This window comes from Pristis pectinata, chromosome 24 (assembly GCF_009764475.1).
Source record: "Pristis pectinata isolate sPriPec2 chromosome 24, sPriPec2.1.pri, whole genome shotgun sequence".
Classification (NCBI taxonomy): domain Eukaryota; kingdom Metazoa; phylum Chordata; class Chondrichthyes; order Rhinopristiformes; family Pristidae; genus Pristis; species Pristis pectinata.
This window is the reverse complement of record NC_067428.1, coordinates 1,518,018-1,531,879: the sequence shown is the minus strand read 5'-3', so window position 1 is coordinate 1,531,879 and position 13,862 is coordinate 1,518,018. Positions and strand designations below refer to the sequence as shown.

General features: G+C 50.9%; 1 protein-coding gene across 1 annotated transcript in view; it reads right to left on the bottom strand.

Moving 5' to 3' along the window:
* The window catches only part of LOC127582692 (low-density lipoprotein receptor-like), an 89,691-nt gene extending 77,286 nt beyond the window's left edge, over positions 1 to 12,405 (bottom strand). Inside the window, exons 1-3 of the mRNA XM_052038250.1 lie at positions 12,401 to 12,405; positions 6,373 to 6,644; positions 5,943 to 6,196 (exon numbers count right to left, since the gene is read on the bottom strand). Coding sequence (XP_051894210.1) covers positions 5,943 to 6,196; positions 6,373 to 6,644; positions 12,401 to 12,405 — 531 coding nt within the window. The remainder of the gene's footprint in view (positions 1 to 5,942; positions 6,197 to 6,372; positions 6,645 to 12,400) is intronic.
* Between the last annotated feature and the right edge of the window lie 1,457 nt (positions 12,406 to 13,862).

Below are 13,862 nucleotides of genomic sequence, written 5' to 3'. Positions count from 1 at the left end.
TTGCCGGGGATGTGGGGAGAACAAATGGGTTTGGTGTAAGTGGGTGGTTAGAACATAGAACAATTACAGCACAATTCAGGCCATTCGGCCCACAAAGCTGTGCCGAACATGTCCCTACCCTAGAAATTACTAGGCTGATGGTCAGCAGGCAGGGACTCAATGGGCCGAAGGGCCTGTCTCTGAGCCATAGGACTCTGCGGCCCTCATGTTCCAACAACCCCCTCCACTTCTGCCACTGGGATGATGAGGTCAGCAGGCAGGTGGGACACCTTCGTGACCTGGGAATAGGTCGAGTTCCTTCACCGTGATTGGTCAGGAGTCTGGAGCCCCGTCCGCGCCCCGCTGGGACCCACCACGGTGCAGGCAGTTCCTCACCATCAGCAGTCAGGGGTGGCTGAACAACAACTAGCCTCAGCAATGCTGAGAAAATGGATTAAAATCAGCATCTGCACGAGCTCCTACACACCGACCGAGCCTGGACTGAGTGCTTTGATTCAGTGTTTACAGCATACAGGCTGTTTGGCTTTCAGTTTCCCTTCCAGTCCGGGAGTACAACATCCTGCAGCAGACCCTGTGCCTGAGCTCAGCCCCTGGCTCTTTCACCTCCTCCCCACCCCTTCCCTACCTCCCCATTTACCTCCTTCCCCTCTCTCTCCTGCCAAAACGTGTCACCACCCCTCTCTGCATTAAATTGCATCAATCTTGCATGCCCCTTTCTGCAGCCTGCGTCTCACTCTCTCCCCTCTGCCGCTGCCTCCTCCGCCGCTCCCTTCACCCCGCTGGGCCCTGCCTCCTGTAATGCTTCCCCCCCACCCCCCATGCTCCCAAGTCCCCTCTATGGCAATGCTCCTTCGTCTGTGGTCTCAGCTTCATCCTCTCCTCCTCGGTGTGATGTCCTGTTGCCTGGGTGAGAACCCTGCTGCTTGTGACATATCCTTGATTTGCGACAGTTACTGCATTCAGTCTGCTACATTGTTCCCCACCCTGTGCTGGAATGAGTTGATAAACCAACTGTAATACTGCCACGAGCCTGCACCTGACACGTTCTCTACCAGGGTAATAAGTGACTGAACAAGTTTGACACTCATAAAGTGTATTGTGGGGGAGGGAGGAGACTGCAGCAGGTACACAACTGGGAAAATGCAAGCAAAATGTGTAACATGATCGGGTGTAAATTCCAGAGACACTGGGTGTAACCAACCTTCATAAAAGTGCATCATCTCTCTGAACTCTGCAGCCTGTATCAATGGAAATGCCAGAGCTGTTACAGTGGGCACTGTCAGAAGTTGTTCACCTACTCTGAGAAGGAGTCGGAGATCCTGAGCAGAAAAGGAGTAGAATTCTTTAAGAAATAAGTGTCAAAAAGAATACCCATCAGTGAAGATGTTTAAATATACTCACCCTTGGCAAGCACTGTGTCAGATGAAGGACCTGAAGTATAAGGTAAGAACTTGAACAGGCGATGTCCTTCTCAGCCTTGTGATGAATCTCTGTCGTTTGCTTCTATATTCAGCTGTGAATGTGAAACCCAGCGAGGGATTGTGATGTGGCTCAAGGCAGCTGAACGACAGGAAGTTACAGCAGCAGGAGACTGTTCAGCTCATCTTCTGCTCAACAATATACTTTCTACGTGTGATGAGAGTTTTTGGATTTTCCTGCCCTTTCAGGCGGAGAAGTCCACACGTCACCTTTCTTTGGGAGAGAACATTTCTCCCCAACCCTCTAATTTTTCATGCAATCATGCCCATGCCCCTCCCCGTGCCCCTGGCTACTGCCCTGTGTGCCCGGGGAATACTTCCCTCCACGTCCGGGCATCTCATAACTCGATTTAGTTAAATATCTACTCAGTCTCTTTTATTCCAGTCGAGATGGTCTCTCCTCATGCCCACAATTTTCCAGTCCCAACAGGATCCACATAAATCACTGCTGCACTCTGTCCAGTGCAGTGCCGTCCTGTACCGTGGTGACCCTACTCCAGCCTCCATGGTGTTGTTACCAGTTCCAGTGTGACCTTCCTTCTTGTGGATTCTGTGCCTCATCAGCTACCTTGTCTACCTATCCTCCTACCCCTGATATCTGTGGACATGCTCTGCAAGATCTTTCTGATCTACCCTCCTTAACATCTTATCACGAGGGCTCCTGGCAAAAATAGATTGGGAGCAGTGGCTTGTGGGGAAAACGGCATCTGACATGTGAGAGTCTTTTAAAGGAGGTCGGGACCAGCACATTACTGTAAGGGTGAAAGGCAAAGACGGCAAGAATAGGGAACCTTGGATGGCAAAGGGTTTGATCAGGAAAACAAAAAGAAAGCAAATGACAAGTATAGGCAGTTACAACCCAATGAGTCCCTCGAGAAATAAGAACAAGGAGGTAACAAAGGATATTGATGAAGGCAGGGTGGTGGATGTTGTCTGTATGGACTTCAGCACGGCGTTTGACAAGGTCCCATAGGGTAGGCTGGTCCAGAAGGTTAAGGCACATGTGATCCAAGGTGAGCTGGCTAATTGGATCCAAATTTGGCTTGGTGACAGGAGGCAGGCGGTGGTGGGAGAAATTTTTCTGACTGGAAGTCTGAGATGGGTGGAGTACCACAGGGGTCGGTGCTGGGACGTTCGTTGTTTACGATATACATCAATGGCTTGAATGTGAATGCAGGCACGGTAGTGTAGCGGTTAGTGTAACGCTTTACAGCGCCAGAGACCTGGGTTCAATTCCGGCCGCTGTCTGTGAGGAGTTTGTACATTCTCCCCGTGTCTGCGTGGGTTTCCTCCGGGTGCTCCGGTTTCCTCCCACATTCCAAAGGCGTACAGGTTAGGAAGTTGTGGGCATGCTATGTTGGCGCCGGAGGCGTGGCGACACTTGTGGGCTGCCCCCAGAACACTCTACGCAAAAGATGCATTTCACTGTGTGTTTCGATGTACATATGACTAATAAAGATCTGATCTGATCTGATCTGATCTGATCTTATCTTATCTTATCTTATCTTAGGAGTTAGTGGTGGTGTGGGTAGCAAGCAAGGTTGTCTAAGGCTAAATCAGATGAAAAGTTCAGCAGAGTGTTGGCAGATGAAATTTAATCCCTACAAGTGCAAGGTGATGCATTTTGGAAATTCAGATCGGGGTTGGGCATGTACAGTATATGGTAGGGCGCTAACAGATGTTGAAGCACGGAGAGACCTCGGGGTCCAAGTCCATAGCTCCCTGAAAGTGGCCACACAGATAGGGTGGGTACAGAAGGTGGATGGACTGCTGGCTTTCATAGGTGGGGGCATGGAATATAGGAGTTGGGACATTGTGTTCCAACTTTACAAACACTGGTTAGGCCGCACTTGGAGCACTGTGTGCAGTTGTGGTCACCACATGGGAAGGATGTGGCTGTGCTGGAGAGATGGTGCAGAGGAGGTTTGCCAGGATGTTGCCTGAGGAAATGATGGAATCAGATGCAATCACTACTGAGACAGATACTTGAACAGACAAGGCATGGAAGGATATGGACCCAATGTGGGCAAATGGGATCGGTGTAGATGGGCAGAAGGGTAGGCATGGACGTGGTGGGCCGAAGGGCCTTCTTCTGTGCTGTGTGACTCAAAGGTTCCATCACTGACAGAACAAACCATCAGACAATGGTCCACACTCCTCCATTACAATCCCTGCCCCACCAGAAGCACAGACCTACAGGGGTGGTGACGGAGAATACAGCAGGGAGCGGCCCCGGCAGTGTCGGTTCCAGAGTCCTGGAGATCTCACAGCATCAGGTCCAACCTGGGCAGGGAAGCCTCCTCCTGAGCACCACCCACCGCCCCCACCCCTTAGTCTTCCTTCACATTTAACACACTTGGCAGCAGCAGCAACAGTAGTGAGGTCACAAGATGAACTCTGAGTGGGGACTTCAATGTCCATCAACAGGAGCAGCCTGCACCACTCTCACAGGGGGAGCTGGTCGTGCCCTGCAGGGCAGAGCTGCCGGGCTGGGTCTGTGGCAGGTACTGAGTGAACCTACACAGCGGGTCGAGCAGCATCTGTGGGGTGAAAGAATTGTCAATGTTTTGGGTCGAAACGCTGCATTAAGGATAAACCTACTTGACCTTATCCTCACCATAAGGTCCCTGACAGTGTTGGTAGAAGTGACCACTGGAAACAAAGCCCCATCTGCACACTGAGGATACCCTGTGTCCTGTGTTCAGACACAGGACAGACTCAGGACAGCTCTGGTGGCTCAGAGCTGGTGTCCAGGAGACAGCAGAGATCTATAGTCTGTGAGCACGTGGTCTGCCAGTACTCCCGAGCTGGGGCTTGTTAGTTCCAGCAGGGTAAGGGACATGCCGGGCCTCGAGGTTATGGGATGGTTGAACGAGGAGTGCACCAGGTGACATCATCGTGAAGCAGCAGCACAGAATTACTTGTGAGCTAAACTAACTGTCACGTGACAGACAGTCACCTCACCACCACCAGGTCAGACCATAGCTCTGCAGTCCTCCATATCGAGATGGGAATGGTAGTGAACGTCCCTATCCCCTACCATGCCAGAACCCAGCACATGAGGCTAAAACATCCACAGCCATGTTCGGAGACGGTGCCTCTCCGCCTCCTCCTGAGATCCCAACCATCACTGGTCAGTCTTCAGCCGATCCCATTTGCTTCATGTGATGTCGGGATGGTCCAGAGCAGCAGATACAGGAAAGGCTGTGGGGCCAGAGGCATCGCAGCTGAAAACCTGCCCTACTGTGCCTCCAGCCCAGCCGTTCCAGTCCAGTTACATCCCTGGGATCAACTGGACAGGTGCCCAGGTATCTCCTCGTCACAAAAAGCGGGACAACTCAATCTGGCTACAACTACAGTCGGTCTACATCCAATCCAACAGGAAGGTGCTGGGAAGTAGAGAGGAAGGAGTGGGAGGGAGACAGGTTTGAGGGAGGGAGGTGGGAGGCTTTTTTTATATTTCAAAAATACACTTCATTCATGATAAAAAATACATGCAAAGGAAGAACTGGTGTAAGAACAAAACCTTAACACTCACAGTTGTTATGTTCAGTAGTGTAAACTTTAAAGAGAAAAACACACAGATAAACATAGCACCATCGCCACTCACATGGCGCCCTGAGGTGGACCCCCTTCCATTGTTCGAGGGGCTTCCCCACCCACCTCAGCCCCTCCGTGTGTGGTAGCAGGAGGAGCCCAGACTGTGGTCCTTCCCCACAGAACCTTAGCATTGGCTGCACCGAGCTTCAGTGCGTCCCTCAGCACGTAGTCCTGCAGGAAGGCGGGAGGTGGGGGGTCAGGGTGGGGGTTTGGGAGATGGGGGGTGGGTGGTGGGAGGGAGCAGCTTCACCCACCGCCTGTCAGCAAGGATGTTTGGATGAGAAGTGGGCAGCCTGTACAATACCAGAGTGGATTTTCTTTTTCCTTGTAGTTTTCATGCCCTACAGGACTGGGACCCAAGCTGACTGACCCCTGGACACAACAGTGCGATTACTTGCCTGACACAGTGGTCCAGAATGTAATGTCCTGCAGTGACTGGCGCTCGCAGCCCTAGGCTAAGACCCAGCTCCACCATGGACAGTGCAGACACCTGGAGCACCGCGAGGTGTCCAGCATTGTTTCAAACCACAGAAAGTGCCACCAACCGAAATCAGGTGTCGGGGAAACTGTGGGAAGAATTCTGAGGGCCAGCGTCATAGAACCATACAGCACAAAACAGGCCCTTCGCACACTTACAATGAAGAAAAGTAGCAAAGAGTTCAGTTAGTTACAATCAATTATTTGCTGTTATCATGTTGTTGCTGTCTCCGATCTCCCAGGTGGAAGAAAGATTGTTGAGGCTCTTTCGCCTCAAGTACTCTCCCAGTTCCTTTCTCGTTCACCCTCACCTCTTCCTCACCATTCACCATGCTATCCTGAGAGTCCCCTCTCCAGCTTCCATTCACCCTCCCAAGTGTGAGTCACCTTGCAAACTCCTCCTCGTTCCTCCTGGACCTTCATACCCGGACCCGTCCGGCTTGGTTTCCGAACCGGAGTCAATCCTCTCCGACCTGCCTGTGACTGACACGTTGCCGTGACCTTGTGATCCAGTCCAGCTTGGCACCACTTCTCTGCCCGGCTGGACCACGCCTTCACCCACACTTGCCGGTCTTCCTGCCTCTGGAATCCCCCCGGCTCGGTCCTCGGCCTCTCGCAGATTCCACCCTTCCCCTCAACAGCTGAAGATGTGGGATCAAATGTTCTCTGTACACTGACAGCAGCTTGTTCTTCCCCTCCACCTCCCCCTAGATCTCCACCGCCTGTTTCACTGGACTCCTGCCTGACACCGCATCCTGGATCAGTTGTAATACTCTTCAGTCAAACCACAATCTTTGCCCCTCGCCCCTCCTCTGACCACCGATCCCGTGTGCCTGCCCCGGCAACGTCCCCGCCTCCACAAGGCGTTTACACCAATTCTCCATTTGCCCCAAGCTGACCTTCTTTAAAACAAACCCGCCACCTTTATAACACAGGCCGCCATCGGCTGCTTCCTCAGCCGTGCCTCCGTCTCCCTCACACCAGCCGCTTCCTGCGTTCAGCTGCCTGGCCTCGGGGGAAGCAGCATCCAAACCCTGTGTTGCGTTAGCAGGGTCCTGTTCGTGCAGTGTATGCGGGCTGGCACGAACCCTGAACAGGGGATAGAAAAGAGAATAGGGAATTAAATTAAAGTGACCAGAATGTGTTTGTAACTTGAATAGAATTTCTATTCCATGAGTGAAGGCCTTGCGTCAGTCGCAGTGGCAGATTCTGTCACTGCCGCCAAAACAGTCACTTCCTACGTCTGAACTTCATAAATGACACAAGAACCAGCGCATCCAAACTCCACGCAATCACTACCAACACCACCAGCTAAAGCAATAGCATACTACACATCTCTAAACCTCAGTCCCTCACAGACCCCCAGAACACAACAGAATGCAATGTAGGAAAAACAACAGGCAGTTTTAATATAAGTGACCAACTAATCTGCTTTGGTGATTTTGGTTGTACCTCACTGTGGGGCAGAACACTTTGGAACCATACCCCATTGTAAATTCTTACATGCAGTGCAATGACTCTGTGTGCTATGCAAATGAAATTAATCTAAAGTGTGGACAGAAAGACTCAGCTGCACTTCTGAAAGAACCACCAACACTTCAGGTCAAAGATCCTCCATCAGAACTGAAAGAGAAAACAAGTTAGAGAAGTGACACAAGAGGGTGGGGAAGGAATGATTGGGGAATAAGTGTTGAAGGGTGAGGCCAGATCGTCGGCTGATAAACTGTTGATGAAGACATCTGGTTGATTGGTAATGAGGAAAGATTGCAAGACAGAAAACAAACAAAGAGAGGTGTGAGAGCTGTGCAGCACAGGCCAGAGCTGCAAGAAATGCCCAGCAGATCTGGCAGTGCCAGAGAGAGAGAAACACACAGATAGTATTACAGGTGGATAACCTACAGCAGAGCCAGACATCTGACAGAACAACAAACCTGCTGGAGGGACTCAGTGAATCGAGCAGCATCTGTGGGGGGAAAGGAATTATCGATGTTTCAGGTCAAGACTTTGCATCCTGATGCAGGGTTTTGACCTGAACCGTTGATAATTCATTACCCCCCACAGATGCTGCTCGACCCGCTGAATCCCTCCAGCAGATTGTTTGTTGTTCCAGATTCCAGCAGCTGCAGTCTCCTGTGTCTGCAGACATCTGATATTGCTGAATCCGGTGTTGAGATCTGATTTTCCCAGCTGGGAGAAGAGGTGTTGTTCCTTCAGTTTTCATTGGGATTTGTTGAAACAGTGCAGGAGACTACAGGCAGAGAAGTCAGAGTGAGTGTGGGAACTAATCAGGACATATATCTGTATAGATCAGTTACAGCAAGGGCAGGGAAATGGCAGATGGAGTTTAATCCGGGCAAGTGTGAGGTGCTGCACTTTGGGAGGTCAAATGAAAGGAGAAAGTACACAGTTAATGGTAGGCCCCTTAAAAGCATTGAAGTACAGAGGGATCCTGGGGTCGAAGTCCATAGTTCACCGAAAGTGGTTACACAAGTGGATAACGTGGTAAACAAGGTGTATGGAATGCCTGCCTTCACTAGCAGGGGCACTGAGTATAAGAGTAAGGAATTCATACTCCAGCTATATAGAACTTCAGTCAGACCGCACTTGGAGCATTGTGTGCAGTTCTGGTCGTCCCATTACAGGAAGGATGTGGAGACTGTGGAGAGGGTACAGGAGAGGTTCACCAGGATGCTGCCTGGATGAGAGGGTATGAGCTGTAAGGAGAGGTTGGACAAACTTGGGTTGTTCTCCCTAGAGTGGCAGAGGCTGAGGGGAGACCTGACAGAGGTTTTTAAAATTATAAGAGGCAGAGATAGGATAGACAGTCAGAATCTGTTCCCCAGGGTAGAAATGAACCATAGAACACTACAGCACAAAAAACAGGCCATTTGGCCCTTCTAGTCTGTGCTGAAACGTTATTCCACTAGTCCCATTGACCTGCACCCAGTCCATACCCCTCCAGACCTCTCCCGTCCATGTATCTATCCAATTTATTCTTAAAATTTAAGAGTGAGCCTGCATTTACCACGTCAGATGGCAGCTCATTCCACACTCCCACCACTCTTTGAGTGAAGAACTTCCCTCTAAAGTTCCCCCTAAACCTTTCCCCTTTCACCCTAAAGCCATGTCCTCTCGTACTTATCTCTCCTAGTCTAGGTGGAAAGAGCCTACTCGCATTAACTCTGTCTATGCCCCTCATAATTTTGTAAACCTCTATCAAATCTCCCCTCATTCTTCTACGCTCCAAGGAATAAACCATAGAACAATACAGCACAATACAGGCCCTTCAGCCCACCATGTTGTGCTGACCTTCAAACCACACCTAAGACTATCTAACCCCTTCCTCCCACATATCCCCCTATTTTAAATTCCTCCATGTGCTTATCTAACAATCTCTTGAACTTGACCAACGTATCTGCCTCCACCACCACCCCAGGCAGTGCATTCCATGCCCCAACCAGTCTCTGGGTGAAAAACCTTCCTCTGATATCTCCCTTGAACTTCCCACCCAATACCTTAAAGCCATGCCCTCTTGTATTGAGCATTGGTGCCCTGGGAAAGAGGCGCTGGCTGTCCACTCTATCTATTCCTCTTAATATTTTGTTCACCTCTATCATGTCTCCCCTTATCAATCTTCCTGGTCACCTCCTCAAAGTATCCTATCAGGCTTGCGAGGCAAGATCTTCCTGTCACAAAGCCACGCTATGCCAAGTCCGAATCTGTTCAATCTTTCCCTGTAACTCAACTCCTGAAGACTCGGCAACATTCTCGTAAATCTCCTCTGCACTCTTTCAATCTTACTGATATCCTTCCTATAGTTAGGCGACCAGAACTGCACACAATACTCCAAATTTGGCCTCACGTTGTCTTATACAACCTCACCATAACGTCCCAACTCCTATACTCAATACTTTGATTTCTGAATGCCAGGATGCCAAAAGCCTTTGTTACAACCCTGTCTACCTGTGACGCCACTTTCAAGGAATTATGTATCTGAACTCCCAGATCCCTTTGTTCCTCCGCACTCCTCAGTGCCCTACCATTTACTGTGTGTCCTACCTTGATTTGTCCTTCCAACATGCAACACCTCACACTTGTCTGCACTAAATTCCATCTGCAATTTTCTGGCCCATTTTCCCAGTTGGTTCTGATCCCTCTGCAAGCTTTGAAAGCCTTCCTCGCTGTCCACTACGCCTCCAATCTTAGTGTCATCAGCAAACTTGCTGATCCAATTTACCACAGTATCATCTAGATCATTGATATAGACAACAAACAACAATGGACCCAGCACAGATCCCTGAGGCACACCACTAGTCACAGGCCTCCAGGCTGAGAAACAATCATCCATTACCACTCTCTGTCTTCTCCCACACAGCCAATTTCGAATCCAATTTACAACCTTTCCATGGATACCTAGTGTCTGAACCTTCTGAACTAACCTCCCAAGTGGGACATTGTCAAAGGCCTTACTAAAGTCCATGTAGACAACATCCACAGCCTTTCCTTCATCTACTTTCTCGGTAACCTCCTCGAAAAACTTTACAAGATTCGTTAAACACGATCTACCATGCACAAAGCCATGCTGACTATCCTTAATCAGCCCTCGGCTGTCCAAATACTTGTATACCCGATCTCTCAGAACACCTTCCAATAATTTACCCACTACTGATGTCAGGCTCACCGGCCTGTAATTACCTGGTTTACTTTTAGAGCCTTTTTTAAACAACGGAACAACATGAGCTACCCTCCAGTCCTCTGGCACTGCACCCGTGGCTAAGGACATTTTAAATATATCTGCCAGGGCCCCTGCAATTTCTACACTAGTCTCTCTCAAGGTCTGAGGAAATATCATTATCAGGCCCGGAGGATTTATCTACCTTTATTCGCTGTAAGGCAGCAAGCGCCTCCTCCTCTTTAATCTCTATATGTTCCATGACACAACTGCTCGTTTCCCTTCCTTCCATATCCACTATGCCAGTTTCCTGAGTAAATACTGATGCAAAAAACTGTTTAAGATCTCCCCCATCTCCTGAGGCTCCACACATAGACGTCCACTCTGATCTTCTAGGGGACCAATTTTGTCCCTTACTATCCTTTTACTCTTAATATACTTGTAGAAACCCTTCGAGTTTACCTTCACATTATCACGTCAAACACAAGAGGACATGTTTGTAAGACTGGGGGAGGGAGTCTAAAGGTGTAGTGAGGAGCAAGTTTTTTACACAGTGAGTGGTGGGTACCTGGAATGGGTTACCAGGGGTAGTGGTGGGAGCAGGCAGCTTGGTGGAGTTTAAGAGGCTTTTAGACAGACACATGAATATGAAGGGAGTGGAGGGATGTGGATGGTACACAGGAGGAGGACATTTAGTATAAATTGGCATCAAGATCAGCACAACATTGTGGGCTGAATGGCCTGTCCAGTGCTGTACTGTTCTACGTTCTATGACACTTGGGCTTTGTGTGTCAGGGCCCAGGTTCCGCACGGTGACAGGGCCCTCATGCACACAACACAGCTACTGCTTCTGCTCAAGGCATTGGTGCATTTGAGGGCTGCCACTAACACAGAGCAGCCCACAGCCAGAGACCCTCGTCACAGGGTCAGTTCCCCCTTACCCTCCCTCACACCTTCCATGGTTGCCAGGTGCTGAGCTCCCAGCAGGTCTGAGAGATCCCCGGGTCACACCCGCACTCCCCACACCCCCGGTCACACACCCCCACCCCACACCTCCAGACACACACCCCCACACCTCTGGACATATCCCCCTCCCACACACCCAGTCACAACCCCACTCCCCACAACCCTGGTCGCACACCCCTCCCCCCATAATCCCCAGTCACACACCCCCACACCCACACCTCCGGACACACACCCCCACAACTCCGGACATATTCCCCCCCCCCCCACACCTCCGGTCACACACACCCCCTCCCACACCCCCAGACACCCTCCCACACCCACAGTCACACACACCCCCTCCAATACCCCCGGTCGCATCCCCCCACCAAGCTGTAGTAACCCTGATGCCCCTGCCCCGATGTTGCACCCTCCATTGGCCCTTCTCCGCCGATCCTCCCACTTCCCTCGGACTCCAGGCCTTCTCCCCACCCCCTGTCCTCTCTGGACACCCTCCCTATTCATCTGCAGCTTACTGGGTTACCTCCACACTGGTAGAGATGGCGGTGGGGGGGGGGGGGGATGGTGCTGTGTGCTTCACTGCACCGACCACCTCCACCCTGCAGACACAGGGCCCGTGTGTGATGGACACTGTGGAGGGGGCAGTGGCTGCACACCCTGACAGTGTCAGCACTGCCTCTCTCTAAGCACCAGATCACCCTGCTTCCCCTCCTCAGTTCGTTCCATCCAACTGAGACAGTCGGTTGTGTTTCTGCTGATGCCTGGTCCAACGGCTGCCACTTCAGAGGGCTCTCCCTCGAGTCCACATACACTGTGGCGATTTGCAGAGCGGAGGTTCCCTGGAAGCAGCTGGTTGTTTGGGACAGTTCAACACACTAGTCACTGACACTGTGTCAGTGCAAGTACAGGCACTTCTGCAGTGCAGGATTGCTGTCTCACACACACACACGCATACACACACACTGAGCCACACACACACACACACACACACACACACACACACACACACACACAGCCACACACACACACAGCCACACACACACATGGATACACACACACATTTCAAGGATCTAAAGTTGCCCCAATGTGACAATCCTCAGCAATATCCCTCCGCCTTTTCAGGCATTTACTATGTCACAACCCACAGCAGTACAGTAAGGGAGCCCAGGTGTCTGACGCATTCCACAGAACGGAATGAGGTTAAACTCACGCCATCACATTCTTGAAATCAGGCAGCAATATTTCAGAGTCTAGTTCAGGAGGGGCTAAGCTTGGTCTTTGTATCTCACGTCACACATGCCCATGAGGTTTCTAGGAAGCATGTCCCAGTTCCTTCCACCAATACTCCGACATTCTTGTGGGGTGAGTGAGAATGTGTGCCAGCAGGGGAGGTGTGCAGAGCCCTTCCCCAGGATCCACCCATCAGTGGAGAGCTGCCTCACCCGCTCACACTTACTGAGGCAGAATATGAGGTAAAAAACCTAAAACATCAGAAATGGGAGGAACATCTGGAGAATTCGCTGCAGGACAGATCCCCGTGCAGAGAGTTTTAGGAAGAGGTGGGGTGATGAACAGCCAGGCATGGGAGGGGGGAGCACAGACCCTGGCGCTGTCCGACAGGACATACTCCACAGAGGAAGGAGAACCTCAGTCCCAGCTCCAGGGAGTGCGAGGGTTTCAGGTGACGCAAGGGCCTGAGGTTTACAAGTCGAATGTAAAAGCTGGGATTCTCGGGGATTTGATGAAAAGTTGTTCCGAGAGCATGTGTGAGAGTTGAGGAAGGCATTGATCAGAAATGTTTGTCGGGAGGCACATAGAGTGGCTGTGGAGACGGGGAGAGAGTGGGCTGTGATCTGTGTTGCAAACAGTGACTCAGGGAAGAGGAGGGAGAGGCAGTGGCTGTGAGGTCCAGGAGCCAGGAACTAAACCGAAAAGCCTGATCTCCCAGGACCTTGACCCCTGTGACATTGGCAGAGGGTCAAATAGATCAGGAAAGTGAATGTGCGGCTGCAGGGCTGCTGGAAGGGGCTGCAGACACTAACACTGTCAACACGAGGGGCTGCTGAGCTGCCGGGTGTGGCCGGGCAGTCAGTCTCAGCCTTAACCCAGCCACACGGCAACAGCAAAACAAAATAACAATTTAAAGACATTAAGAGGGGTAAAAGGACAAAGTTCCAAACACTAAAGGAGATAAAGATGGTATAAATACTTCAAGCTCAGAAAAGATTAAAAGATAGTGATCACATGCACGGTTAAGGTAAATCACATGGTGAAGCGAATGACCTGAGTTATTGGGGAGAGTGGGAGAGGATCTATAGAGGAGGTGCAGGGCAAAGGGCGAGAAATGCATTCAGACCAAGACACAGCCCACAAACAGCTCCGGCCTAGTTACTCCTGTGCGTGGTTGCCGACTGCAACCCTCCCACTGAGATCTGAGAGTGAGAACTGGAGGATGGGCAGTAACGTTACGGAGGGACAGTGAGAGTTCGGGGCAGGGTTCAGTAGGCAGTGTGTAGAGGGTGCCGGGGAGGCAGGTCGGTGCAAATCATGGGGACTGGGATGGACTTATCCCTGTCAAATAACAGGGCCAAGGCACGATGGGTGCAATGGGTTGGAGCTAAGACCTGATCTCACCCCACACACACACACACACACACACACACACACACACA